At 35.9% G+C, this 26,048-nt stretch overlaps 1 protein-coding gene across 2 annotated transcripts in view; it reads left to right on the top strand.

Annotated features, from left to right (window-relative positions):
- LOC135611128 (TATA-binding protein-associated factor BTAF1-like) overlaps positions 1–26,048 on the top strand; it is a 30,798-nt gene that overhangs the window by 1,842 nt on the left and 2,908 nt on the right. For both annotated transcript variants that reach the window (XM_065106462.1, XM_065106463.1), the window contains exons 2-27: positions 273–466; positions 625–719; positions 2,895–3,115; positions 3,246–3,303; positions 5,062–5,143; positions 7,021–7,358; positions 9,689–9,797; positions 9,892–10,498; positions 10,625–10,757; positions 10,856–10,924; positions 11,856–12,067; positions 12,441–12,678; positions 12,889–13,059; positions 13,147–13,542; positions 13,663–14,097; positions 14,284–14,403; positions 14,467–14,949; positions 16,532–17,067; positions 19,758–20,247; positions 20,363–20,431; positions 21,802–21,906; positions 21,991–22,206; positions 22,289–22,552; positions 22,653–22,702; positions 24,401–24,510; positions 24,617–24,699. In XM_065106462.1, the coding sequence (XP_064962534.1) occupies positions 418–466; positions 625–719; positions 2,895–3,115; positions 3,246–3,303; positions 5,062–5,143; positions 7,021–7,358; positions 9,689–9,797; positions 9,892–10,498; positions 10,625–10,757; positions 10,856–10,924; positions 11,856–12,067; positions 12,441–12,678; positions 12,889–13,059; positions 13,147–13,542; positions 13,663–14,097; positions 14,284–14,403; positions 14,467–14,949; positions 16,532–17,067; positions 19,758–20,247; positions 20,363–20,431; positions 21,802–21,906; positions 21,991–22,206; positions 22,289–22,552; positions 22,653–22,702; positions 24,401–24,510; positions 24,617–24,699 (5,739 nt within the window). In that variant the 5' untranslated portion in view covers positions 273–417. The remainder of the gene's footprint in view (positions 1–272; positions 467–624; positions 720–2,894; positions 3,116–3,245; positions 3,304–5,061; positions 5,144–7,020; positions 7,359–9,688; positions 9,798–9,891; positions 10,499–10,624; positions 10,758–10,855; positions 10,925–11,855; positions 12,068–12,440; positions 12,679–12,888; positions 13,060–13,146; positions 13,543–13,662; positions 14,098–14,283; positions 14,404–14,466; positions 14,950–16,531; positions 17,068–19,757; positions 20,248–20,362; positions 20,432–21,801; positions 21,907–21,990; positions 22,207–22,288; positions 22,553–22,652; positions 22,703–24,400; positions 24,511–24,616; positions 24,700–26,048) is intronic.

The following is a 26,048-nucleotide window of genomic DNA, read 5'->3' as shown; positions in this document are numbered from 1 at the left end:
ATTTTTTGTAATATAATTTAAAGTGATTATCTCAGATTTCTACTGGTGGTAGCTAGCTCCTAGCTCTGAAGAAATTATATACAACTTGAATATTGATGTTTTTCTCTCTACTGGAGTAATCTATTTGTCTTGTGTATTCTGTTTATAAACATATGTCTTAGAAAGATATAATATTCATATGCATATGCATTTGTGGTTAACATGCTGTACTAATTATCAGACATTCTGATTTGGCTTTACTCTGTGTACAAAAATTGCTGGATGTTGTGCAGATAGTACGAAGTTATAGAGTCAGTTGAAGAACCAATCAGATATTTCAAAATCAACTTGTTTTAGGGTTGGCCTTATTGACTAAGGACATAATATCTTGCTCTCCTGAAGATTTTGGATGAGTGAATCTACAATTTTGCCATCTTTATGGCTCAACATTCATCACGTCTTCATCGCCTGCTCACTTTATTGGATAGTATCCTCTTCATATCTAGAGATCATGTTCATGTTCTTGCTTTGGCTTTTGCTTTTAGTTCATTTCCTGACACATCAAACAATTTTTACCTTGTTGTCATCTAATTGTTGCCTAAGCTTCTATGGTGTTTTTTCAAATATTCTTTAACAAAAACTTAGCTGGTTCAACTCAAGCAACAAGATTTGCTGCCGCACGGCAAATTGGAGATATTGCAAAGTCACATCCTCAAGACTTGAACTCCCTTCTAAAAAAGGTAGCATTTTAACCTTTTGTTCCTAATTCCTATGTTCTACTTGTTTTATGATTGCTAATTTTCTAGTCCAAGTTTGACTTGGATTGTGTATCTTCTTTAAACCAAAGCTTTCTGTATGCTATTTTTAGTTGCTAGTTTAACTTAGGATCTCGAGTATGTACATGCTTGATATACAGAAGGTAAATTATACTATTTTTTGTTTTTGCTTACTCAACAATGGGAAGCTAGTAAGGCTCTTAAGTTTGCATGACTAAATGTCTAACAAGATCATAGTCGTGTGGTTAAATATGACAATTTTAGCATTATGCTATTTGCTTTTGTTGTTGTGTGCGTCTTCATGTTATTTTTGTTCTTGTTGTTGCTTTCAGTATTTCCCGATACTATTTTAAACATGGTTCATCTTACTAGTCCGTGCCGGTGTACTAACCAGCTGTTGGTATAGTACTTACCGATTCGTACTGAGCCATACTGATATATGGTACATGGGGGCATGCCGATGTATCGCTCATATCGGTCCCCCTATCGGATCGGTATGTATTGTCCATACCGAACGGTATGCTGCAACATGACGAACCTTGATTTTAAATTTAAAATATTTTATATCTAAAATTTACCCTGTAGAGCTATTACAGTTTTAACTTTTAACCATGGTGTGATGTTTCAGTTACCAGACCTGTATGGGTCCAGCAGTCTGTGCCATCATACCAACACATAGTTGGTTGGCACATATTGCTAAACTTTTTCTAGAGTTGAGGGTCAACTCTTAAAAAAGATGTTGAAAGGGTGCGTGCTGTGGTCCATGCTCCTGACCCGAGAGGCCATTGGACCAGTACGTTCCTATCCTGGCCAAACATAGAAACCATCGTCTGAAGTTTGAGCAAGCTGGGTTAAGAATTTTCCATCTTAAATTAGGTTACCCAATATGGAATATGATTGATGATTTTGTGGATGGAGAAACAACTATTTGCATTTTCAAGAGGCTAATGGATTCTTCCTCGCATTTATTATGGCCGGCTGATTTTTTTTGTTCTTCTCCCTCTTTTCTTAGTGGGGCATCATGTCATGTCTTCTGGACCTGACAATCTCAACCTTCTCCTTGCTAATTCTCTTTGATTCCTAATGCACCTTTGTGCATTTTCTATGTAAATATTAGATGCCTTGTGTCTGTTTACTTTTTGGCTTTAAAATAGGTAGATCCTCATCTTTATTATTTGAAAACTGGTAGATCCTATTGATTTGTTGTTCTCATCTTTGTTGTTTGAAGTTTCTTTGCTTACCTCTTAATTTAATTTAATTTCTTTGCTTACATCTTTGTTATTTTGCAACTAGGTATTGAAACAGTAATATCTTCTTTGTTGAGCCAAGCTTCTTATCGATGTCATGCTTAACTTTAGCCTCAGTAGCCTCTTGAGTCTATCTTCATTTTGAGGTGGAAGTTGAATTTTATGCGTTTGTTTGTTGTCTATCTTCTTTGTTCACAATTATTTATGGTTCGTTACCTATGACATTGACTTGGACTTTGTGCCTTACTGTTATACTTGCTGGTAGTTGACTGGGATAGTATGCATCTTTGCTGTTAGTTGACCTTGTAAATTAAGTAGGTTGTGATGTGGCCATTCTTCTTTATTATCCTATTGCATTAGCATTCCTGTGTTTATCTATTAGTTGAACTTGGATATCTTAGAAGTTGCTTGACACTTTGTTTGGACTTCTTGCCTTCATCCCTCATCTGGGGTTGCTCCTATGTTGGTGATATATTTTGGATTCTTTTAGCATCACTGCCGGTCAAATGGTCATGCTTTTTTCCTTCCTATCAATTCTGCACTTTTTTTTGGGTTTGTGTGGTCATTTTTAACCTGAAGGAACAAGGCTTCAGTTTGAATGTCGAAAGTTTATGACAACCTTTATCAGATGCCCTATTCTCAAAGGGGGGATCTGAAAGTTGATTTTAGTTGGTTTGATGTCAGGTATATAAATGGTCATTTATACTAAAATATTTGCGGCATTTTTGACATGGAGTTTGTGTTTTACTGTTATATTGCTGACCACCCTTTTAAAGACACGGCTAGCAGTGCAATAATTATTAACTGTTATATTACCGACCCTTATAAAGAGATGGCTAGCATTGCATTGATTATTATAATGTCCATATGTAACATTTTAATGTCATTGCAGGTTTCTCAATATCTCCGCAGTAGGAACTGGGATACAAGGGTTGCTGCCGCTCATGCAATTGGATCGATAGCTGAGAATGTAAGGCACACATCTCTAAAGGAGCTTCTAAAATCCCTAGAAGGGGAGTTGATGGAAGCTGGATATTCTGATGTCTGTAAAGATGTAGGAGCATCTGTCTCTGATATGTGCCCAAATCCCACTGCAGGCCTCTCCTTTAAAAGGTGGTGTGTAAATATGATTTTACAATGTTGCTCTCTTCAGCGAATATAATATGCTTCATGTTGTCTTACCTCCCTAAAAAATGGATTAATCTATGATCATTTGGAGGTAATCTCTTTCATCCTTTGGCAGTTTTGACATTAACAAGGTGTTGGAATTTGGTTCTCCATTATTGGCATCAGGTGGACAGGTAATGGTACCTTAACTATATTTTGTTTCTAAGATGTTACTTTAACACAAGGCATACTTTTTTAATACATCCAGTAGTTTCACCCTAAACAAGCAACAAATCATAGTTGAGGGTCTTTTGTATTTGTTATTGTATTTATACCTCCTTGAAGTAGCTTTTTGTTGTCAACTGGTAAAAGTAAACATGTTAGATGATAATCACGAGCCCAGTTACATGTGGTCGTGGACAATCAGACTGTTTTGTAGAAGCTATCATGTTAATGCACAATGATCTGTCAATAAATCGTGCTGGGAATATATTAAAGTTTTATACATGATTTTGGCCTCATTATAATTAGTGGATTTCTATTATTTTTCTCATCTTTTCCTGTATATCATTCTAGTCTTGAGTCTGTCTTATCGATCCTAAGCTGCTGGCTTCATATTCCAGATCAGTTCTATAGTACTTAGATTTTCTCATATCATAAATTCTTGCAGGTTTTTATCTGAGTAGTTCCTTATTTTTTGAGTCATTCTCAAAAGACTTTTTGAAATAATATAAGTAGCAAATATTTCTCCTTATCTAAGATACCGTGTTGATGATACGTATTTTCAGTGTCAACCTATGTTCATTAGTTGTTTTCTTTGAGGGCCACAACTTTTTGTTAGTATATACCCTTCCTAAGGGCTTATCTGCTTCAAGGCCAGCAGAGCTGTCAAACTACCAACTAAAGGAGTTGAATCCACATGATAACTCTGGTAGAGTAAACGAAAGATAAAGATAATATCTCAACTCATATGTGGGAAATACATTTCCTTTTTTAATATATCATGTTACCTTTCAGTAAAACCCACTAAGACTTCTAGGACACTCCAAATATACATCCGATAGTAATGTTATTGCATCGCCCACAAAAAACCCCACCAAGACTTCTAGAACTCTTCAAATATAAATTTAATGCTATATTTACTTGTCTGTATACTATACTCATACTTTATAGACACTAGTTAAACTCACAATAGGACTTGCGAGCCCCTAATATATTTACTAGAATCAATGATGAGAACTAGTCTGAAACTTATGAAAATTAGAAACTTCTATCCTAGTCCTCTTGGATATTGTGTTAATGAGTCCCCTTAAGCATTCCCTTTTTGAATGCCTTAGGATAGCTGTAGGTTTACCCTTCTGAAAAACTTAAGCTGCTTTTTTCTTATCCTATTGGTTTTAGAAGTCCTCGTTGGTCTTCAAAATCATCAAGCAATTGTTACTGTATCACCCTGTCATTTCAAATCAGAGTCAAAGGTGCTACATATGGCTTCACATCTCTCAACGTATCTAGTCAGGTCTGTTCTATCTTTCATACAAAGATAGCTAGTTTTAGATCAATACTGATCTAGGTTGGTCTGAGATAGATGTGGTCACCTTTGGAGAAAGGAACATCATAACATTTTATATGCTGCTTTTTTAATGTGCATTTAGGAAAGTCTTTTTGAGTGCCTTTGTATTTCAATGGAAACAACGTATTTTCATATGAAGGTTAGACTGATTTGCTCATATTCTGTAAAGTTCATGTTGACAGGAGTTTTCACACACTGGGATGCTATTCTTATTAATGTGCTGCACCTTAGATTACTAGATATCTTAATATATGGGGTTTCTCGGTCTTTTCTGTTGCATCTTCTATGCACTTTCAATTTTTTCTTCTTCATAACTCTTGGACTTGATGTATGATAGTTGTTTCCTTGAGATTAGTACTGATCTGCCACATTTTATTTGTAGGAATTTGATGTTGCAAGTGATAGTAGCAAGAGTCCTGCAGAACGATTAGCTCATCAGAAGCAAAATCTTCGTCGTCGTTTGGGTAGCATAACTTCAGCCTTTCTATCATCATGAGATTATTGTCTTTGATGTTCCTTATATTTTTATATGCACATGTCCTTTTCTAAAAGAAAAATAAATCTGGCTAACAATTAGTATATATACAAGAATGTATAGCTTTCTTTGTTAATTTTCAATTATCTTTGTTAATGAGACCTGATGGTATTTCAGCACACTTTTTTTAGAAGAAGGGGAAAAAACATAATTGTTGCCTTCAGTTTTATGTAGCATTTTTGTTTGTCTAGTTTTGTTTTGAGGGTGGTCAATACTACAATAGTGAAGAAAATTCATTTTTGTTATTAAAGGTGGGTAAGTTTTGTCCAGTTGCCTGTGTTTTCCAAACATTTCTATGGAAACCTTTTGCAGTTCATAATGTACAAGAAAATGTCTGGGACGATTGATATTCGATTATTGATGTCCTTAGGTCAGACCATGGTTCGCATTACCAGTCCGTACCGGTGTATCGACCAGCTGTTGGTACGGTATGTACCGAGCTATACCGAGTGTACCAGCACATAGTATACTGCTGTGTACTGATATACTATCTGTACCAGTCCTCTGTTAGATCAGTACATACCACCTGTACCGAGCGGTACGCTTAAGTATGTCAAACCTTGGGTCAGACATGTTTCTTTTTTGTGAAACAAAAGCTTTTAAGGGTAATGTTACTTGATATTTAGTACCTCGTCAATCAGTGGAGATTGAAGAGTCTTGGTTGAAAGGTTCAGCAGCCATTGGAGGGATGGGGAAGGGATCTAGAAGAATTTGCTCCCTAAGATTTTAGAAAGCTGGCTGCTACTTGAAGAGATTGATAGAATATTTTTCCTAGACAGTTGGTCAAGGTTGTGAGAGACTTAAAAAAAGTTCATATGAAATATCCAGTATTCATGATTTATTTTCTATGGCATTTAAATCATCTGCTTACTCTGACCTCTTTTCTTTAGGAACAAATTCTTGGCCTGGTTTTCTGGTCATATTTTTGTGAGAGGCTTAAAAAAAGTTCATTGGATGAAATATCCAGTATTCATGATTCATTTTCTATGGCATTTAAACCATCTGCTTACTATGTCCTCTTTTCTTTAGGAACAAATTCTTGGCCTGGTTTTCTGGTCATATTTTTGTGAGAGGCTTAAAAAAAGTTCATTGGATGAAATATCCAGTATTCATGATTCATTTTCTATGGCATTTAAACCATCTGCTTACTATGTCCTCTTTTCTTTAGGAACAAATTCTTGGCCTGGTTTTCTGGTCATATTTTTGTGCTTGGGTCGGTTTTGTTGTACCTGTTTTGGGTTGGTTGTATCTTGCCACCCTAGTCTTATGCTTTTGTTGATTTCTTTCCTCTTTCTATGTTGTTTCCATGTCATTGAATTGTCAATTCTTAAAGAACTGAGACTTTTGAGGATTGATGAGGATTCATGAACTTGTCCCGCTCACCTGTGTGCTCTAAAAGTTTGACAGATTTTAATGTATTTAAAGTTAAAGATGGGTGGTATCATACATATGCATTATTTTGCTTTTGAGGTTAGTTTTTAGAAGAAAAAAAAGAGTGTCGCTTTAATTCCAATTGGTTTTAGGTGGTGACTTTAGCATGTGTTTTACATTGCTCCAGTGGCCTCGTTATTAGTAGCATATCTGAATTATCTGTCTGTTGTACATTGCTCTTTATGATGTTTGCTAGAATGAAACACATGGATAAAATTTAAATGGTGTTACTGGTTTTTGTTATTCAGTCTGGTAAATTTTTTATATGCTTGGCCTCCATTGTCTTGCATCTCTTTTTTTAATCAATACATCTTTTATGTATTGTATACACTGTGTGTTCTTAATGTCTTCTCTTTGACTTTTATTTGATTGCAGGACTAGATTTTTGTGAGCAATTTATGGATGTTAGTGATGTGATTAAGGATGAAGACCTTTTGGCACATAAAGGTTCTTCGAGTGGAATTGGATCAAACAATGGATATTGGGTTTCTCGATCTGGACAAAACATCCAACAACTAGTTGCTACCATGGTTCCTAGCCATCGACCGAAAAGGTTAAGTGCTAGAGAGTTGAATCTTTTAAAGAGGAAGGCAAAAGTCTATGCAAAAGATCAGATAAAGTGTTCATCTGAGGATGATGAGCTTGGCACAAAGCATCCTCAAAATTCACTAAACTCCAAAGGGACATGGTCTGATACTTCATTTTCCAATAAGGTATTCCAAATGATGACGATTTTTCTTTCCTATATGTAATGTTATTTCTATTTTTTAATCTTTTTTTAGACAATTTTTTTATTTTTTAAATTGGACCTAAATGTTCTACATCTACTCATGCATCTTTTTATATTATGAAATTGTCATTGAAATTTCAATTTCACGATGCCTGTAAAGAAGTAGAATGCTTATAACTTGTTCTCAAAGCCTTATGGGTATGTTGGATTGGATTCGTACACAATTTCATGGTTGCTCTTCCCTAGATGAATCCCTCTCACCATACCCAATACTATATTGGCTATGTGATTATGACTTTTGTTATAGACTATCTCGAAGTTTGGTTTACTTGAGAATGAGTGATTGTGGTGGTGATGCCAAGCTGTTGATTTTTGTTGGCATGGGTAATTATAGGTGCTCAAATTGTCCTAAAAAATAGCTAGTGGAAGACAAGCCAATTTACATATGAATTGTTTAGATGTATTTGAAAAAGCTTGAAAGAATTCATAGCAGGAATACTAGGAATAGTTTGGTGAACAGTTATGAATGTGACTATTTGGGAAAATGCTCACATCACACCCTCGCTACCGACACTAAAAAGAGTGAAAAATGATCGCACACTTTTGTCTCTGTAAAATTGTTTCTCAGGTAGTAGACATTTTAACATGTTTTGCTTGTCGGATTATCAGTTGTTGCTAATTGATGCCTACTGTGTATGATTGGAGTTGGACTATTTTCTTTATTTTCTTGAAAGTTCCCTTGAAGTCTTTATATAGATCAACTCTTGTATAGAAACGTAACATAGTCTACCTTCCTACCCCCCAACCTCACCCCAAACAATCATCCACATACACAAAAAAGGAAAAAATAAGTAACAAAAGAAGAAGACTTTACTGGAATCAACAAAAAGATATTTGAATACTCGTACTTCTTAATGAACTAAACATATCAGTTTATTCAAAGCTCAATGGTGTATACAATGAAGTGAACGAGGAACTAATAATATAGCTTGATTGTGCACATGATTTAGATCTTGTACCATTTGTCACTTAAATATTTGGAAGACTCTAAAATCCATTTTCTTCGTTGCTTCATCACCCCATCTCTGATGCCTTGAATTAGATCAAGATTGGCCACCATCACCAGATGTTGGTATGAGAGATACCAATCTTGATCTAATTTGAGCTTTATAGATGGGGTGATTAAGCAAAGAAGAAAATGGATTTTAGATCTGATGTTGGTTTGATAGATATGGTTCAAAGCATTCAGTTCTATTGTCTGAAATGTTGTTTATCAAGGTTTTTAATTTCGCATTGTACCGACATACCGAGCGGTACACCAAGGCATACCGATAGGCTGTGTATTTCAAATGCAGACTCTGAGTTTGCAATATTCTGTCAAATTGCGTGCGATTGCAGCAGTATAAACTATAATCGATCTAAAGGTAAGCTTCTTCTCGCTAACATCTCGATCTTATCAAGATATTAGTTCTAGAGAAGAGGGCTTTCCGACTCTCAAGTTTGGAAAACACAGCTCAACTCCAGCGTGGTATTTATAGCGAGTGAGTCAGGGCATAGGTGGTAATCAAAGACCACTTTCGGTGAGAATAGGTTGGTTCAACCACAATGGCCGTCGGATGCGAGTTAGTTGGCTTGACAGGATTAGTCAGGACCTGAGACCCCCAAGCAATGGATCTCACCATGCGTGGCCCGATGGTCTCCACGCGTTGATAACGAGCCATCACCTTGGAACGTGGGGTTGCTGTAAGATGTGGGATTGACCTCGACCCCTGGGCCCCGTTGATCCTCTTCATCACCTTTCGTGTTGACGCTCACCACTTGTGGTCGCCCTCCTCTGTCGTCGTCGCGTCCCTCTCGTCAAGCTCCACCGCCCTCCCACGCACTTGTCCGGCCTCAAGACGCACAACCCCATCCCTCCCCCTCACTCTCCTGCTCCTCTCTTAGGATCGAAATGTTGGGGTCTGTATCCCGACTCCGAGACCTAGGAAGAAGAATCGTACTGGTAGCAGGCGGTCTACGTGCCGATAGGTTGGTGGACTAGTACGTACCGCCCATACCAGGCAGTATGGTACGAAATTAAAAACCCTGCTGTCTATAGCTGCTAAGCTTCTGTCTCTCTCATTTCTACCTTTTGACATTTGCCTACTTGATACTAATTGATTTGGTGAAATTGTAAGATAAACCCCGTTGCGTTCATTTTGCTTATACAGAATAGTATTCATTCTAGTAAGAACAATTTTACACAAGTACACATCTTCTATAACTTCTGAAGTTCTGAATTCTGATAGTGTCAAATCATTTTCTAATCTGCAGGACTTGGCAGATACTATTCTAGATGAAGATAGCAGTGAAAATGATCAGAATGGGAGGTGGCCATTTCATCACTATGTGGAGCAGCTTGTTCATGATATATTCGATCCTAGTAATTGTCCCTCCTCTTCATAGTTAAATTTCATTTTTCAAACGTTTTACTCTAATTTAATATGCAACATTGTCTGACTTGTGTTGACTAACAGTTTGGGAAGTTCGCCATGGGGCAATGATGGCTCTGAGAGAAATTTTAACCCATCATGGATCCTGTGCTGGTGTCTACTTCCCTGATCTGAGCTTGGAAGATCCCTTTGTAGTTGCTTCTGATGAAAAGATCCCCATAGATTCAACAAAAAGGGTTAGGGATATCGATCTAAATATGCAATACAGTCTGAGTGAATCTGAACCAGAATTAAAGAAACCAAAGGTTGAGAATGAATTGTGTCATTCACATGATGGAATTGGATGCTCAGACAAGCAAATGGAAGATGGCACTTACACGAGTGTGGATGGTTGTCCTTCGGAGACAAATTCTACAGCTGTAAACAATAAGGTTGACATTAGTCATGTTAAGGTGAAATTAGATCCATGTACTGATGGCTTCAGCTCCGAGTTGAAAAGGGAGGATGATGCACCACCCAAATTTGTCTTTGAGAACTGTAACTCTGTGTCAACAATGGGTTTTCTAGCAAATCTTCCTGAAAGTTCCAAAGTAGTGAAGTTGATAAAACTTGCTAGACATTCATGGACTAAGAACTGGGAACTTCTGCAAGACTATGCTATTCGATTTCTGTGTGTGCTTTCTTTAGATCGGTAAGTGATGAGAAACTTGGGGAGTCATGTGCTCCAAGTCCATGATTATTTTTTTTTCACAAAAGATGCACATTGAAAATTTCTTGGTTTGCTTAATTATTTTCTTATCTTAATTTTTGTTTGTAGCTTTGGTGATTATGTTTCTGACCAAGTTGTAGCTCCTGTTCGTGAAACTTGCGCTCAAGCCCTTGGTGCTGTGCTCAAGTACATGCAACCTTTGCTTGTTCTCGACACACTCAAAATCTTACTCCAAATGCAGGTCTGCATCATGTCATGACATGCCTTCTGACATATGACTGAAATTTAACCTGTAGGAAATGATTATCCCCTCTTATTATGAATCTTCTTTCTTTTCAGTGCAGGCAAGAATGGGAAGTTCGTCATGGAAGCCTTCTTGGGATAAAATACTTAGTAGCTGTTCGTCCGGTATGGTCCTGAGTATGGAACTTCACTATTCTACTAGTATATTCATTTTAAGAAGTGATTATATTCTTTTAGTTCTTTAGTGAAGATATAAATCAAACATGAAATGATAACACAGTTCCTAATAACGTGCTCTGGTACTTTTTGTTATAACAAGGGATGTATTTAGAGTTGCACAGGCTCTTAATAACCAATACATTTCTTGATTAACCAAAGAGAAAAAATGTTCTGGTACTTTTTGTTAGAACTATAAATGTAACAAAGATATGCATGATGCTGCAGCAGTTCTAGTGTAGGGGCAGTAAGGTTCAGGCAAGCTTCCAATTACTCTAGGATTACTCCTTGCTCCTTCCACTTGTAACTGATGTACTTACTAGATATATTCGAAATGAAGTCTCATGATATAGGTTTTGTGATATTGTTTTGACTGGAATATACACCAAATTAGAGATATGGAGAAATCCGTTAGAAACTACTGAATATACAAAGTTGAAGAGATGGCTGTGGAGTATCATTAATATCAAATTTTAAAGTTTGTTTTAAGACGATTTAAGGTCATCTTTGCTTCATGTCTCTGGCAGTAAGATAGGAGCATTTATATGAACATTTTGTTAATTAAAAATAAAAACGAATTTGTCTATTAAAAAGCTCATCTCTTTATAGGGATGACGCTGGACTTAGTTCATGAATTTATTTAAGCTATCAATATATTTTATGATTGAAATTCTTTTTTGGGTATCTAAGATTTGTGTTCTAGTTTGCTATTTCGCTTCTTTAGCTATACTGACTGAATGAGAAGTTTCATGACAAAAGATTTACCATGTTTGATTTCTACTAAATGTTTAGCCTCCCATGAGTTTTAATGTTTGTTTCTGAAACATAAGGCTGATATTGTTTTATCTTACAAGTTACAACTATTATTTTCTGGTTTTAGGAAATGATTGTGGATTTGCTAGATTATGTTCTGCCTGCCTGCAAAGCTGGGCTAGAGGATCCAGATGATGATGTTAGAGCTGTTGCTGCTGAAGCCTTAATACCAACTGCTGCTGCTATCACATCCCTTGATGACCAAATTTTGCATTCGATTGTTATGTTGCTTTGGGATATTTTGCTTGACTTGGATGACCTCAGCCCTTCTACCAGTAGGTATTGCACTCGCATTATGTTCTCTTTATCAGCAATACTGCCTCATGGAAAATGATTGTGCTATATCTTAAAAATGCATGTCACTCCGCAGCTCTCTGCATTTACATTTGATGGCAAAATATTTACTTTGAAAGTATGTCGTGTAACAATTTGCAAGAATTATTGCCATTGGTGAGCCATGTTACTTCGGTGTCTATATACTTGACCACCTTTTGCTATTTCATTCAGTGAAGCACAAACTTTATTTAGCTGCTTGACATTTTGGAATTTCGTTGTTTTTGTTTCAGGTTAAGTAAAAGAGTTGTCTTTTGTTCACTTAACTGTTTCAAATGTTTATCTTGGATCAATTTTCTTATAATTGCTCCTGTTGTAGTGTGATGAATTTGTTGGCAGAGATATATTCTCAGCCAGCAATGGTTCCGAAGATGGTGGATAAGCTGAATATGGTTGGGAAGCAGGAAATTGATCTTAATGAAGTATCTCTTGAGGAGCAGGGAGATAGTACCAAGAGTAGGGAAAATCCGTATATGTTGTCCACTCTAACACCCAGGTTATGGCCATTTATGAGACACAGTATTACTTCAGTTCGTCATTCTGCCATCCGCACATTGGTACATATTTCAATTGTAGATCCCAGTTGCTTTTCAATTTTTTAAAACTGGCATACTTTGGTTGATTCGTTGATGCTCTTTCTTCCTGTCACTTTTGTGCCGGTATATAAGCATGCTGATCTCCATTATTGCCTATTTGTTTTGCCCTTTTTTTTTTTTGCAGTAACTGGTTTCTATTTCAACTCGTTCAAGTGTCTGAATCTTATGCAGGAACGGCTACTTGAAGTTGGTTTTACGAGAAGTTCTGAGTCTATGGCAACTAGGTTTTGGCCCACTTCAGTGTTAGGTGATGCATTGCGGATAGTTTTCCAGAATATGCTGTTGGAGTCAAATGATGATATTCTTTGCTCATCAGAAAGAGTGTGGCGGCTTTTGCTTCAGGTTATTTTGTAAATAGCAATGTGTTGTATATTGGTTTGGTTGTCAGTGAACTGGTGAACCTGTAATTTGACACAAGTTTTATTTCAGTGCCCAGAGCAGGATCTTGAGGTGGCTGGAAAGTTGTACTATTTATCCTGGATCCAGGTTGCAACCACTCCATATGGCTCTGCTTTGGATGCCTCAAAATTGTTTTGGCCAGTTGCTCTTCCTCGCAAAAGCCAGTTTAGAGCTGCTAAAATGAAAGCTATTATGCTTGAAGGATCTGTTAAAGAAAATATTACGCAGGACAAAAGTTTTGATGTTTCCATAAGTGTCCCTAAGATAATTATAGGTGCAGACAGTGAAAAATCTGTGATTCATACAAGAGTTATTACAGCAACATCCTTGGGTATTTTTGCATCTAAGATGCCTGAAGCCTCTCTGCAAGTTGTTATTGATTCACTGTGGAATGATCTTATCTCTTCTTCGGGAGTCCAAAGACAGGTAAAGGTTCATCAATTTTCCTCATCTTTGTTTCTTTTGGAGATCTCTGTAGTTGCCCTTTCCATTTTAGCTATGTTAACCCCGATGTTTGCTTTACTGAAAAGAATGCATATGTCTCAGGTGGCTTCAATGGTTTTTGTTGCTTGGTTTAAAGAGCTTAAAAGCAGGAATACAACCGAAGGAGTATTTGTTGGGCTTTTGGACAATGTGAAACAGTGGCTGCTAGATCTATTATCGTGCTCTGATCCTTCATTTCCGACTAAAGGCTCACGTGAACCTTATGCTGAACTTTCAAGGACGTATACTAAGATGCGTAATGAAGCCAGTCACTTGTTCCATTTAGTTGAATCTATTGGTATATTTAAGGACTATATATCAAGCATCAAGTTCAATCTAAAATCACTAACTGTTGATGAAGCGATTAACTTTGCTTCAAATCTTTCACTACCCATCGAATCAACTGTTGTTGAAAATGTGGAAAAGCATATTGTGGATGACATAGAGTCATCAAAACAACAGCTCCTGTCAACATCAGCATACTTAAAATGTGTTCAGGTGCATGGAACAGTTTCTTTTATTCGTCATTTTCTGCTCTACTTTGACCTGCCATAAGTTAAAAAAAATTTCATCATATAAGCTAACTATTTTAAATTTGTTGCAATCTGAATTTTAGTTCAAAAGGTGCACTGTCGTTTACGTCTTCATATCCCATGCTGTTACTTACTAAGAACCTGTTTGCAGAACAACTTGCATGTTACAGTAACGGCTTTAGTTGCTGCTGCAGTGGTCTGGATGTCAGAATTACCTTCCAAGCTTAACCCAATTATTTTGCCTTTAATGGCTGCTGTCAAAAGAGAGCAGGTTGGTACTCAAATATTATGACCAACAAGTTATATATTCTATACTAATATGAAATTTATGTAGGAGGAAATCTTACAACAAAAAGCTGCAGAAGCACTTGCCGAGTTGATTTTTCATTGTATTGGGAGAAAGCCTAGTCCAAATGACAAATTAATTAAGAACCTTTGCAGCTTGACATGTGCAGATACATCTGAGACACCCCAAGCTGCTACCATGAACTCTCTGGATGTTATTGATGATCAAAATTTGTTTTCCTTTGGAAAGGCAGCTAATGTTGAAAAGTCTAAACTTCATATGCTATCGTCTGGAGAAGACAAGTCAATTGTTGAAGGCTTTTTGAGCAGGCGTGGATCGGAAATGGCACTGAAGCATTTATGTGAAAAATTTGGAGCTTCACTGTTTGAGAAGCTTCCTAAGATCTGGGATTGCATTACTGAGGTTCTGAAACCTGCATCTCCAGGAGGAGGTCTAATTTCGACAGATGACCAGCGGATGGCAAACATTTCTAAGGATAATGATCCACAGACACTGATAAACAATATTCAGGTTTTTTCTTGTATTCTCTTTTGAATCAGACATTTATGTTTTTTCTTGTATTCTCAAGCATTATTTATTGCAAATGTTAATTTTAGTATACTACATGTCAGAGAACTCAATTTGTAGAATACCAAGTTTTACATATAGGGTATTACAAGTCACAGAACTTGATTATAATATATTGCATGGAGTAGATCTTTTGTCAAGAACATATTTTTTTAAAATGAAAATATTTGTGGAATAATAAATTATATATAATTTTGTACTATTTCTTGTAATTGAGCCCTTTTTTTTGGAAAAATGTTGTCACCTTCCTTTTTTTGTTGCTCTTGCTTTTGGTTAATTGTATTTATATGCACACTCTGGTTTTATGAAGGCTTGCATCTGTGAGGCTTATATCAGCTATTGGTCTATTCTGTTTAGTACTGGCTAGTCTGTTGCACTTGGAACAACTATTTTGCCATCTTCTTTTGCTATATTGCCGTGATTGTTTATAGTCAGTTTCTTATGACATTGAGATATTTTTCTTTTCATTTGTTTGGAAAATAGCAGTGTTTGTTAGTATATTCTGAGAACAGTGTTACGGCGAGTCCTTGATGTATATTATTACATTTCTAAATGATCCATATTTTTTAAAAAATTGTAATCTTGAAAGACAGTCTGCTCTATGTACACACATCATCATTGCAGGAAAAAAATAATTTTTGTTAGAATATCCATAAATAATTCTTTTAGATCTGGGTCTGATTTGATCAATTCTGATGTTGTATTTGCATAACTTTTACTAGTGAATTTAATTTTAATTTGGTATTTGTATGACTTCAACGTATGAAATACTAATATGCACCATCAAAGTTCTAACTAGTGATGAAACATCAGCAATTTTTGTGCTCTTATTAGAGTTTTTTATTAGAGCTACCTTTATTTCTACCTTTAAAATTAGTAATTTCATGGTTCACTTTATCGGTCCATACCAGTGTATCGATCGACCGTCGGTAGGATACATACCGAACTATACCGATGTATCGACACATGGTATGATGGAGCATACCAACAAATCGGTATATGCCACCCATGCCGGTCCCTTGTCGGATCGATATTTATCGTCTGTACATGGCTGTATGCCACGATATGATGAACCTTGAGAAATTTGACCACATAGTTCCTTGTAAATTCGTTGGCTAGACCTTTTATGATTGCAAATGCTATTTCGTATATGGTAATTGAATGTTTGGTGTGGGCACCAGAGTGATTCTGACTATTAGATGGCTGCAACGTAATTGTTTATGTTAATGTTGTGTGTGTGCAATTTTCTGTTTCCTTCTGTTGTTTTTCTGAACGACCCTTTTCTTAAAACTCTTATGAGTAGTGCAACTTTTTTTATTTTGCAACTACTGACATTAGATGCTATCATAGTTGCCCAATGGGTGACGAAGAGCAGGTGCCGCTGCTCCTGGGTTGCCATAGATGTACTCTTAAATAAGGAAAAAATCTAAGACTTTGTATATTATTAATCTCACATCTATTAAACGATGTACAGTTAGACATGTTCTCCATGTATAGTCTGTTTACATTTGCTTCTTTTATGTAGTTGATCCGCTCTATTGCACCTGTGTTGAACGACTTATTAAGACAGTTGCTCACTCTACTTCCGAGCATTCTTTGGTGTGTCTGCCACCATCATGTTGCTGTAAGATTAGCTGCTTCACGATGTATCACCTCCATGGCAAAGTCAATGGAAAGTAGTGTGATGGGAGCTGTCATTGAGAATGTCATTCCCATGCTGTCAGATTCAACATCTGTCCATGCAAGACAGGGAGCTGGAATGCTTGTGCATTTGCTTGTTCAGGGTTTGGGTGTGGCGTTGGTACCTTATGCTCCTTTGCTTGTGGTTCCTCTTTTGCGGTGTATGGGTGATTGCGATCATGCTGTCAGACAGACTGTAACACATAGCTTTGCTGCCCTTGTACCTCTACTTCCATTAGCTAGAGGACTCCCTTCGCCAGTTGGACTAAGTGAGAGTTTATCAAGGAATGCAGAAGATGCACAGTTTTTAGAACAGCTTCTTGACAATTCTCATATTGATGATTACAAACTCCCAATTGATCTCAGTGTATCAATAAGGAGGTCTGTATCTTTACTTCTGTTTGTTCTCTATAGAGCCTTATACATGTTACTTGTAAAAAACTAGCTAATGTTGCATCAGCCATACATATTGCAAGTTGTTTCAGATCATACATGTTACTGTTAAATAAACTAGCTAATATTGCATCATCCATATATTACCAGTTATTTCAAATCATACAAGATTCTAGTCCAGTGACTTAAAACCCACATGATATGGATATATAGTTTGGAGTTTGAGGCTAGTGTTTGCTGTACCTTGCTTGTCGCATATTTGGTGCTTAGAATGGGCCAGAAAACCTAAAATAAATATTTATTAGATGCACTCTACATCTGCAGATTAGTATGGTATTCCAACTCAAGGAGCATATGCATGCATGTGCCATATATCTATACATTTGTCTGTTCATGGTTTGTGTAGGATTGGTACCCCATGCTTCTTTACTTGTGGTTCAACTCTATCACAGCAGTTAGAGAGTGTGCATGCAAGACATGCAAACGCTTTGTTATATGCTTCAAAGAACCAACATCAGTCATTAGAGTAAATGCAAGTAGTCATTTCACTTGAGAGTTTCCAATTTCATGATAAATGTTTATATGCAACCTTGAAAGCAAGAAATTAGGAAATTAGAAGGGAAAATGAGAGAAACAATAAATAATTTTAAATTGTTTGTGTCAAAAGGGTGGAGGTGAACTGAACCACAAACTGAAATAGATTATATTTAAACAGGGTGCTCCTACAATTTAACTAACAACAGTCACGAGTGAAATAAAATGTCACATAGTATGCCAAGATAGTTGCTTCATGAGAATAAAAAAATTCACCTTTTCATAAGCTATACTCTGTGTATTCTTTTAAATGGTAGTATTTTTTTACTGTAGCTATTGTCTAGAAATTTATTATTTTAAATGTATCATGATATTCATAAGTCACCATGGGGTCCCCCATTTGAAATGCTTTAAACTAAATTGTTGGTTCTTAAACATCAGTAATATGTTACTCTAGTTGTTCAATTGACCATGCTATGTTGTTGAAGTTCTTAAGGACCAATTTATTTGTTCATAAACATCAATAGAATATTTGAGTTGTGTAATAACTCAAGCAACATGGGTACTTAAATAGTTCTTTTAAATTTGTGAGATGTGACTAGAACACTCATCAAATTGTTATGATCAAGAATCCATCTTATAAGTGCTTTACCGATGCATTCTTTAGAACTATCTTTTCTTATTCAGTTAATGCTGTTATCATGTATTGTGGAATTTTTTGGATGGTTATAACATAATTTACAATGGATAATTATATCTATCTGCTCATTTCCACTTTATAAAGTGGTTACTTTTAACTGATGAGGTAGTTTGTACTTTGTTATGGCATTTAATTGCCCAGGTTCGTGAGGTTTCTTAACTCAAAAAAGCTCTCTTTTCATACTAACATTATTTCAACCTTTGATGGGTAGTATGTTCATTTCAATTTGTTCTTTAGTTAGTTTGTTCTTTTGCAACCTGAGCACCAGTGTTCGAGTTATGGATCTGGCTGTCTTCTTGTAGGGGAAGGTTGGGTACATTGGCCCTCTCTAGGTGGGAGTCATGTACACTAGGGAGCCTATCTTATGGATCCTGATGTGGTTGATACATGACTATATGTTGGGAATATGTCTTCTATCTATTTATACATCTTCTCGTATTTTTTTTGACCAGTTATCTTCTCGTTTCTCATCAGTGAAGTCCTAGTCACAAATTTATCTAATTGAAGCATCAAGCTGCTGTTAACTGTTTTCTTGTGTTTGCATTGTAGTTCTAGCTCAATGCAATGCTCCATTTCAGAAACCTTGGGCCTTGACATTGTTGCATGTTTGGATTTTTCATGTAATGATGAGCTTAATAGAAGGAGAAAGCCAAGCAAGATATCATATAAATACAAAGAAAATCTATTATATATAATAATAATCCATTATAATTAATGATGTGACACTGAAGCACTTATTTCATCAACTGTCTTACCTGAACTGAGCTCCTGTAGGTCCTATGTCTACCATCTCATGCTTCCATTTCACTTTAGGTTCGTTTTTATTTATAAGTCAAGCTACATAATTAGATGGAAGATGGGTAAGAAAGAAGGCGTGGCTTAGAATATTTTATTTTTAAGGCCTTTCAATCAATTATTATCTAAAACTATGGAATTTTGAGTTATTGTTAGTTTTGTAAGTTGCATATATTATAATTTGCTGAATAGGGAGGATTGCATTATGGCTTGACTGAATATACTTCGGAAGCCTATAAAGTAGAGACTCCTGCATGCTGGTAACTTACATGATATTTTACTTCTTGGAGGAAGGAGGATGGTTTTGCCCATCAGGCCCTCTACTTAAATATTTGGAAAAATCATTTTGGATGATAAAAAATGAAAATGGTGATCTGTTGAAAATGCAATATCCATATCCTATTCATTTATTGTTTTGATTTTGAAGTCACATTATTTTAGTTTTGCTATTTGAAGGAGGATGGTTTTGCCCATCTTGCCCTTAAAGATTTGGAAAAATCTTTTTGGATGGTAAAAAATCAAAATGGTGATCTGTTGAAAATGTAATATCCATATTCTATTCATTTCTTGTTTTGATTTTGAAGTCACATTATTTTAGTTTTGCTATTTGTCTTGCCATTAGCTATCATTTGTGACTGGTTAAGTGCAGGTACCAACAAGAAGGGATCAACTGGTTAGCTTTCTTAAAACGGTTCAAGCTGCATGGAATTCTTTGTGATGACATGGGGCTAGGTAAAACACTTCAGGCATCAGCAATAGTAGCTTCTGATATTGTGGAACGACGTGCTTCCATTGATTGCAAGGACCTTCAATCTCTGATTATCTGCCCGTCCACGTTAGTTGGACACTGGGCGTATGAGATAGAAAAATATATTGACAATTCTATTATGATTACTCTTCAATATGTTGGTTCTACTCAAGCAAGGATGTTGCTTCGTGGTCAGTTTGATAGGTGCAATGTGATCATAACATCATATGATATTGTTCGTAAAGATATTGATATCCTTGGAAAACTTGCATGGAATTATTGTATTTTGGATGAGGGACATATAATTAAGAATTCAAAATCTAAAATAACAAATGCTGTGAAACAGTTGAAAGCTGAGCACCGTCTTATCTTGAGTGGTACTCCTATCCAGGTAAGCTCGTTGATGTCAGCTTGAGTTTTTGTTTCATTAAAGAACTTGCTAGAAAATATTTACCTCAGAACTTTTACTTATAATTGACTGTATATTTCTTTTCTGGACTATGCAGAATAATGTCTTAGAGCTTTGGTCTCTCTTTGACTTCTTAATGCCTGGGTTTCTTGGGACAGAGAGACAGGTTTGTTTTTAATTTTGGCATGGAAATTATTCTTTGCAACAACGGTATGCCTGTCTTGTTTAATTTCTTGTTTTTTATCGAAAAATAATGGATCAGGTTTATCCCTCACTGGGGGAATTAAACCACCTCCACAATGATTTGGCGACAAGAACCTCTTCAACTGGAAGAGGCTAACCAAACATTAGGATAAGTCCTAGTTGATAGTAGGGTTTTGATTACTGTCTGATACCAGTTTCAGTTATCTATATGCTCCGGTTCTGTTTTGAATGGTATTTGAAACCTTTTTATGATGTTTTGTTTCATTGCATGATATACTAGAGATGCACTGAACCTTTGACGGATACGAGACGATAAGAGCAGCTTGATCCATGTGTTGTTTTTGTCGTTAATTTGAAACCTTTTTATGATGATTGTTTCATTGCATGATATACTTGAGATGCATTGAACGTTCCAACGGATATGAAACAACAAGAGCAGCTTGATTCATGTGTTGTTTATGTTATTAGTTTTATGGTCCTTAATGACAATGCCATCTGCCTTTTTCACCCAAATCACAAATTTTAGTCTCTGGACAAAATGATTTTAAGTCTGGTGATCAAGGGCTTGGAGCCTTGGTCCATCGTAAAACCTGTAGGTTTTGCTGTGTCTTCTTGTCATTTTTTGAGTCCAGCTGAATAATTTTTGTTCCTTAAAGACTACTAGCTAGTATTTACTGGCTACCTGCCACCTGATCTTCTATCTTTATGGTTTCATTTGTTGCATTAAATTTCACTCTTCGATAGCATTGAAATCACCATTGCCTTCTCTTCAAATTTGTTCTCAAAATGAAACCATAATGGGCACTAGTGTGGCTTTTAGGTTCTTTATCTAGCAAAAGTCAGTCTTTATTCTCTACCATACCTTGAAATTGGTTCATCAATTGACTGCATCACAATCCTAACCACTTGGTATGGTTTACGAAAATTAGACCTGGCTTTATCAGTCTTCATCAAAACTAATGATCAGATGATCTATAATTACTAGGAGAAAGTAAGGGGCAACCACCCAAATTCAGATGGAATTTGACCTGGTTATTCAGATGGAATTTTCTACTTGCACAAATGGAAGTGTGTTGAACGAAATGAAATCTGTCAAATGAAAGGCTTACTACTGATAATTTGTTACTTATACAAACAATAAGTGAAAACAATTGTGACTGATGATTTGGTTGTCATATTTAACAAACTGATAATTTGCTTACTACTTCTATATTGCTATATTGTAACTTCTTCCCATTCTGTATGACAAAATCAATGTTGACAGCATTCACTAGTTACTTTTGCTAAATAGAGTTACTTTAGTTGTCACTAATCATGAGATGGCATATACAGTTCCAAACGACCTATGGGAAACCATTGTTGGCTGCAAAAGATCCAAAATGTTCTGCTAAGGATGCTGAAGCAGGAGCTCTTGCCATGGAAGCTTTGCATAAGCAGGTCAATCCTAGCTACTAATATAATTCTGGTATAGAGGCATCTATTAATCATATATATGTCATTTGTGATGTTTTGGCATTATAGGTTATGCCATTCCTCCTCCGTCGAACTAAAGATGAAGTCTTACATGATCTTCCAGAGAAAATTGTTCAGGATAGATACTGTGATCTGAGTCCTGTTCAACTAAAACTGTATGAACATTTTTCTTTTTCAAATGCTAAAAAGGAAATATCATGTTTGGTCAAAGAACACGAGTCTGCAGAAACTACAGCTTCAAAAGCAACTTCTCATGTCTTTCAGGTACTGTAGTTGGAATTTTTTGGTGATTAAACCTTAATGCTATTATTTTATTTAATGTTGAATACCTAATTCTTACATGCAGGCAATGCAGTATCTACTAAAACTTTGTAGTCACCCATTGCTTGCTATTGGTGAAAAACCACACGACTTTTTTGTGTCTCTTCTATCGGAGGTTATTCCTGGCTGTACAGATTTTCGTCGTGAGCTCCATGAACTTCACCATTCACCTAAATTGGTTGCTCTTCAAGAGATACTTGAAGAGTGTGGAATAGGATTAGATGCATCAAGTTGTGATGATGCCCTAACAGTTGGACAGCATCGAGTTCTAATTTTTGCTCAACACAAGGTAATTTTTATTTTCCAAATAACTTTGGGATTTCTTCAAATTTTTGTCTGATAATTTATCTTGCTTTTGTTCTTTATTTACTAAATCATGTTACCTGCAGTCTTTTCTGGATATCATTGAGAAGGATCTTTTTCGGTCCCACATGAAGAGGTGAGTTTGGTTTAAAAATCTTATTGATTTGCTACCTAAGTGTGGATATTTTGGATTTGCAATACTATTTCAATCAATACTTGAGTGATATTGTGGCCATGGTTAGTTGGCAGACATACATGTTGAGATTTTTCATATAATTCTTGGCCTTTTACTTCATATAACTTTTTACGGCAAGTAAAACAAGAATGGCCTGTGTATGAGGCTCTTATTAATACAGGAACCAGGAGGGTTTACGCTATACACCTTTGCCCCTGCAAGAATATATTTTATTTTTATGATTTAAACCTCAGTCACCTTGGTCAAAACAAAGCCCTTGAGTCATGCTATAATTTTAGCTACAGATATGCATATCTCAAATGTGCTTAAATTGTTCTAAATTATTCTGATGCATCTTGATTTATTGCTTCTGTAATGTACTAAATCTTGGATGGTTCTAAATCTAGTGCGTCATTCCTCGTGTCGTCGGTCCAATATCCAGGGTTTATACATGGTTATAGACGATGGAGAGGAATCTGTAGAACCAAAATGCCTCCTTTTTGTGCTTGATAAACCTGGGTTGAGAAGCAGTCCTGGAAGAGGAAAGGCTGCACTTTAAATTGTGATGCATCTGAATTTAATGCTTCTGTTTATGTCATGTAAATGTTCAGTTGTGTGCTTAAAAGACAAACATGCTATCGGGGTGAATTGCTATCTTAGTTTGCAGGAAAAGTATTTCTGGTAGAAGATTAGATATAATTTCCGTAATGACTCATCAGACTAAAAGATGGATAAGCATGTAGGAAGGGATGCTGTCTGTGGTACTATGATTTTAGAGTTTACATTTGCTAATCCTGTTATTTGACTGCTTGAACAGTAAAGTGTGACCTAACAATCTGTATTAAAGGATCAATCATCTTCCTGTTCTTGTCGGTGGCTAGAACAAGAGATTTGATGCTTAGCATGCACTATCACCGAGATATGATCTTTTTTTTAATTGAAACTATTTGCATGTTACAGTAAGTTGTATTTATTTACTCTGACATTGACAGTAATTAATTTCTTTTACTGATGTATGGTTAGGTAATAATTCCTCTGAATAAATATAGAATCATAAATAATCCTTTTTTTAATATTTACATTGCCTATCATGTAGTAATTTGTTGCTACCAAATCGTGGGTTAAAATCTGGTTGAACTGTTAATGGCTTTGAACTCATCCTAGATCTATTTCTTATACAGTACACATCTTTATCAAAATTCAAACCAAGTACAGGTTTTAATAAAATAATGGCAAAATTCTTGAGATGATATTGGAGCAAGTATCTAGAGAAAAACACCAATTCTATATGTGGTTTCTAACGAAGCCCATTTGCACATGAACTGGGTGCTTTTTTTATCATAATCAGTCTAATTAAAAATTAAGCCAAATCATTAAGGTGGGGCAGAAATTCCTAACTATTGCTCTTAAACATTGATATATCCCTTTGCATTTTTCCCTTGTGCATTATTTATATTTTAGTTTGTGCTCTTTTTGGCATGTTACTTTTCCATCTGAGATATATAATCCAAGTCGAGATAATGCAGGGACGTGGTTATCATTGATGATATAGTAGTGTGATATTTTGAATTGTTATTTATGGTTTTATATGATTGGTGCTTCAACTTTGATATTGTGTTCCTAATCTTGACAAGCATGCATGATTGTTTTATGCAACAGCGTGACATACTTGCGGCTAGATGGCTCTGTTGAACCAGAAAAGCGATATGAAATTGTAAAAGCATTCAACTCCGATCCGACAATTGATGTTCTGCTGCTTACCACTCATGGTAAGTATGCTCATGATATGCTAGCTTCTCTCGTTTACCAGTCTTTTGCGGCTAGATGGCTCTGCTTACCACTCGCTTGGAAGTTACTGATTTGTGTTATTTGCAGTTGGTGGACTTGGATTGAATCTTACATCAGCTGATACACTGGTTTTTGTGGAGCATGACTGGAACCCTATGAAGGATCTCCAGGTTATTTACTTGCATATCTGCATAGAGTTGGATGTGTTTTCTTTACTATATTCATTTGCCTGTAGATTGCTGGATGTTTCTACTGTTATAATAATCCTGCTGTTTTTCTTGTTGTTATATTGCTTTTGTTTCTCTGTGCATCATATTAAACATTATTTAATCATAACAAATTAATCTTCCCGAGAGTGTTCACTACTGTTCTTTTACTCCTGTTGTTATTTTGAACAGTTTTTCGTTGATTTGCATGAGAGTGTTCACTTGCATTAGTAGATATCTTGTTTCTGGAGTTAGGAACAAAAATAACGGTTGTGCGGATCATGCTTCAACTGCATGAAGTTATGCCTTCATTGTCAAGCATATAACAATACTTTTTTTATCTGTTGTTTGTCATGTTAGATTCTTCTTGAATTTACTTTGTCATTTTTTAGCTGCCCTTTCTTTTGCAATCTTTTAATTCTGGCATCTATATATGTAGTAAAAACCAGGCAGTGTCCCGGTAGTTGAAGGTTCAGAATTTTTTTACTGTTCTTGAGCATTGATGGTAAGATGATTGTCACCCAAAAACCTTCATGGTTCAAAGTTAGAACAAAACAAATTTGCATGATTTTCAGGTGTTTGGGCTGAAAAGGGTATTTATTTATCTTGTCTATTAACTTCAGGCACATTACATGTATTCTGCTCAAGAGTTAAGTTGATATTTCTGAATTTACACACTGCTATTTAAAATTAATTCATGACTTACATTACATGCTTCCTGGAAAAATGCCCGTAGTAGATATTTGTTTCCCTTTGGGCTCTGCGTAGATCCCTTTTACATTATATTGCGCACCCGACAAATTTCTGTACGAAACGTGTAAAATACAAGATGAAAGATATGAATGAGGGGAGTTAAGTGGCAAAAGAACCAACATGGGGCCTTGATTCTTTTTTAAAGAACTTGTCCTTCATTTGATTGATGATGTTTGGCATCATTTTGTCTTCTGTTTCTTCTATTTTGGCCTTCCTGGCTCCTGTCATCACCCTGCTGCCTCGGGCCACATGCAAAGGAGCAATAAAAGAAGTTCGATGAACAATAGCAATGAGATTAGAAGCTTTACTTGGTAACTGTACAGAATGGCAAAGTTTGGTACTGAACTGCATTGACTTCTGCTAAAATTTTATCTAATTGATCCTCAGGAAATCCGTGACTTGTTATGGATGTGCATCGAAGAATGCAATTTCTGTTATATCTTTCTACATGAGAAGCTGAATATTTCTTGAATTTTCTGCATGCACACATTTTGTCACCATTCATATCTCAGTTCATATTATAAGCATATTTACTTTCACTCGGTTGCTAATTTGTTTTG

Source organism: Musa acuminata, chromosome BXJ2-4 (assembly GCF_036884655.1).
Source record: "Musa acuminata AAA Group cultivar baxijiao chromosome BXJ2-4, Cavendish_Baxijiao_AAA, whole genome shotgun sequence".
In the NCBI taxonomy this organism is placed as follows: Eukaryota; Viridiplantae; Streptophyta; class Magnoliopsida; order Zingiberales; family Musaceae; genus Musa; species Musa acuminata.
The sequence above is the reverse complement of the archived record's forward strand: the minus strand, read 5'-3'. Positions and strand labels throughout refer to the sequence as shown.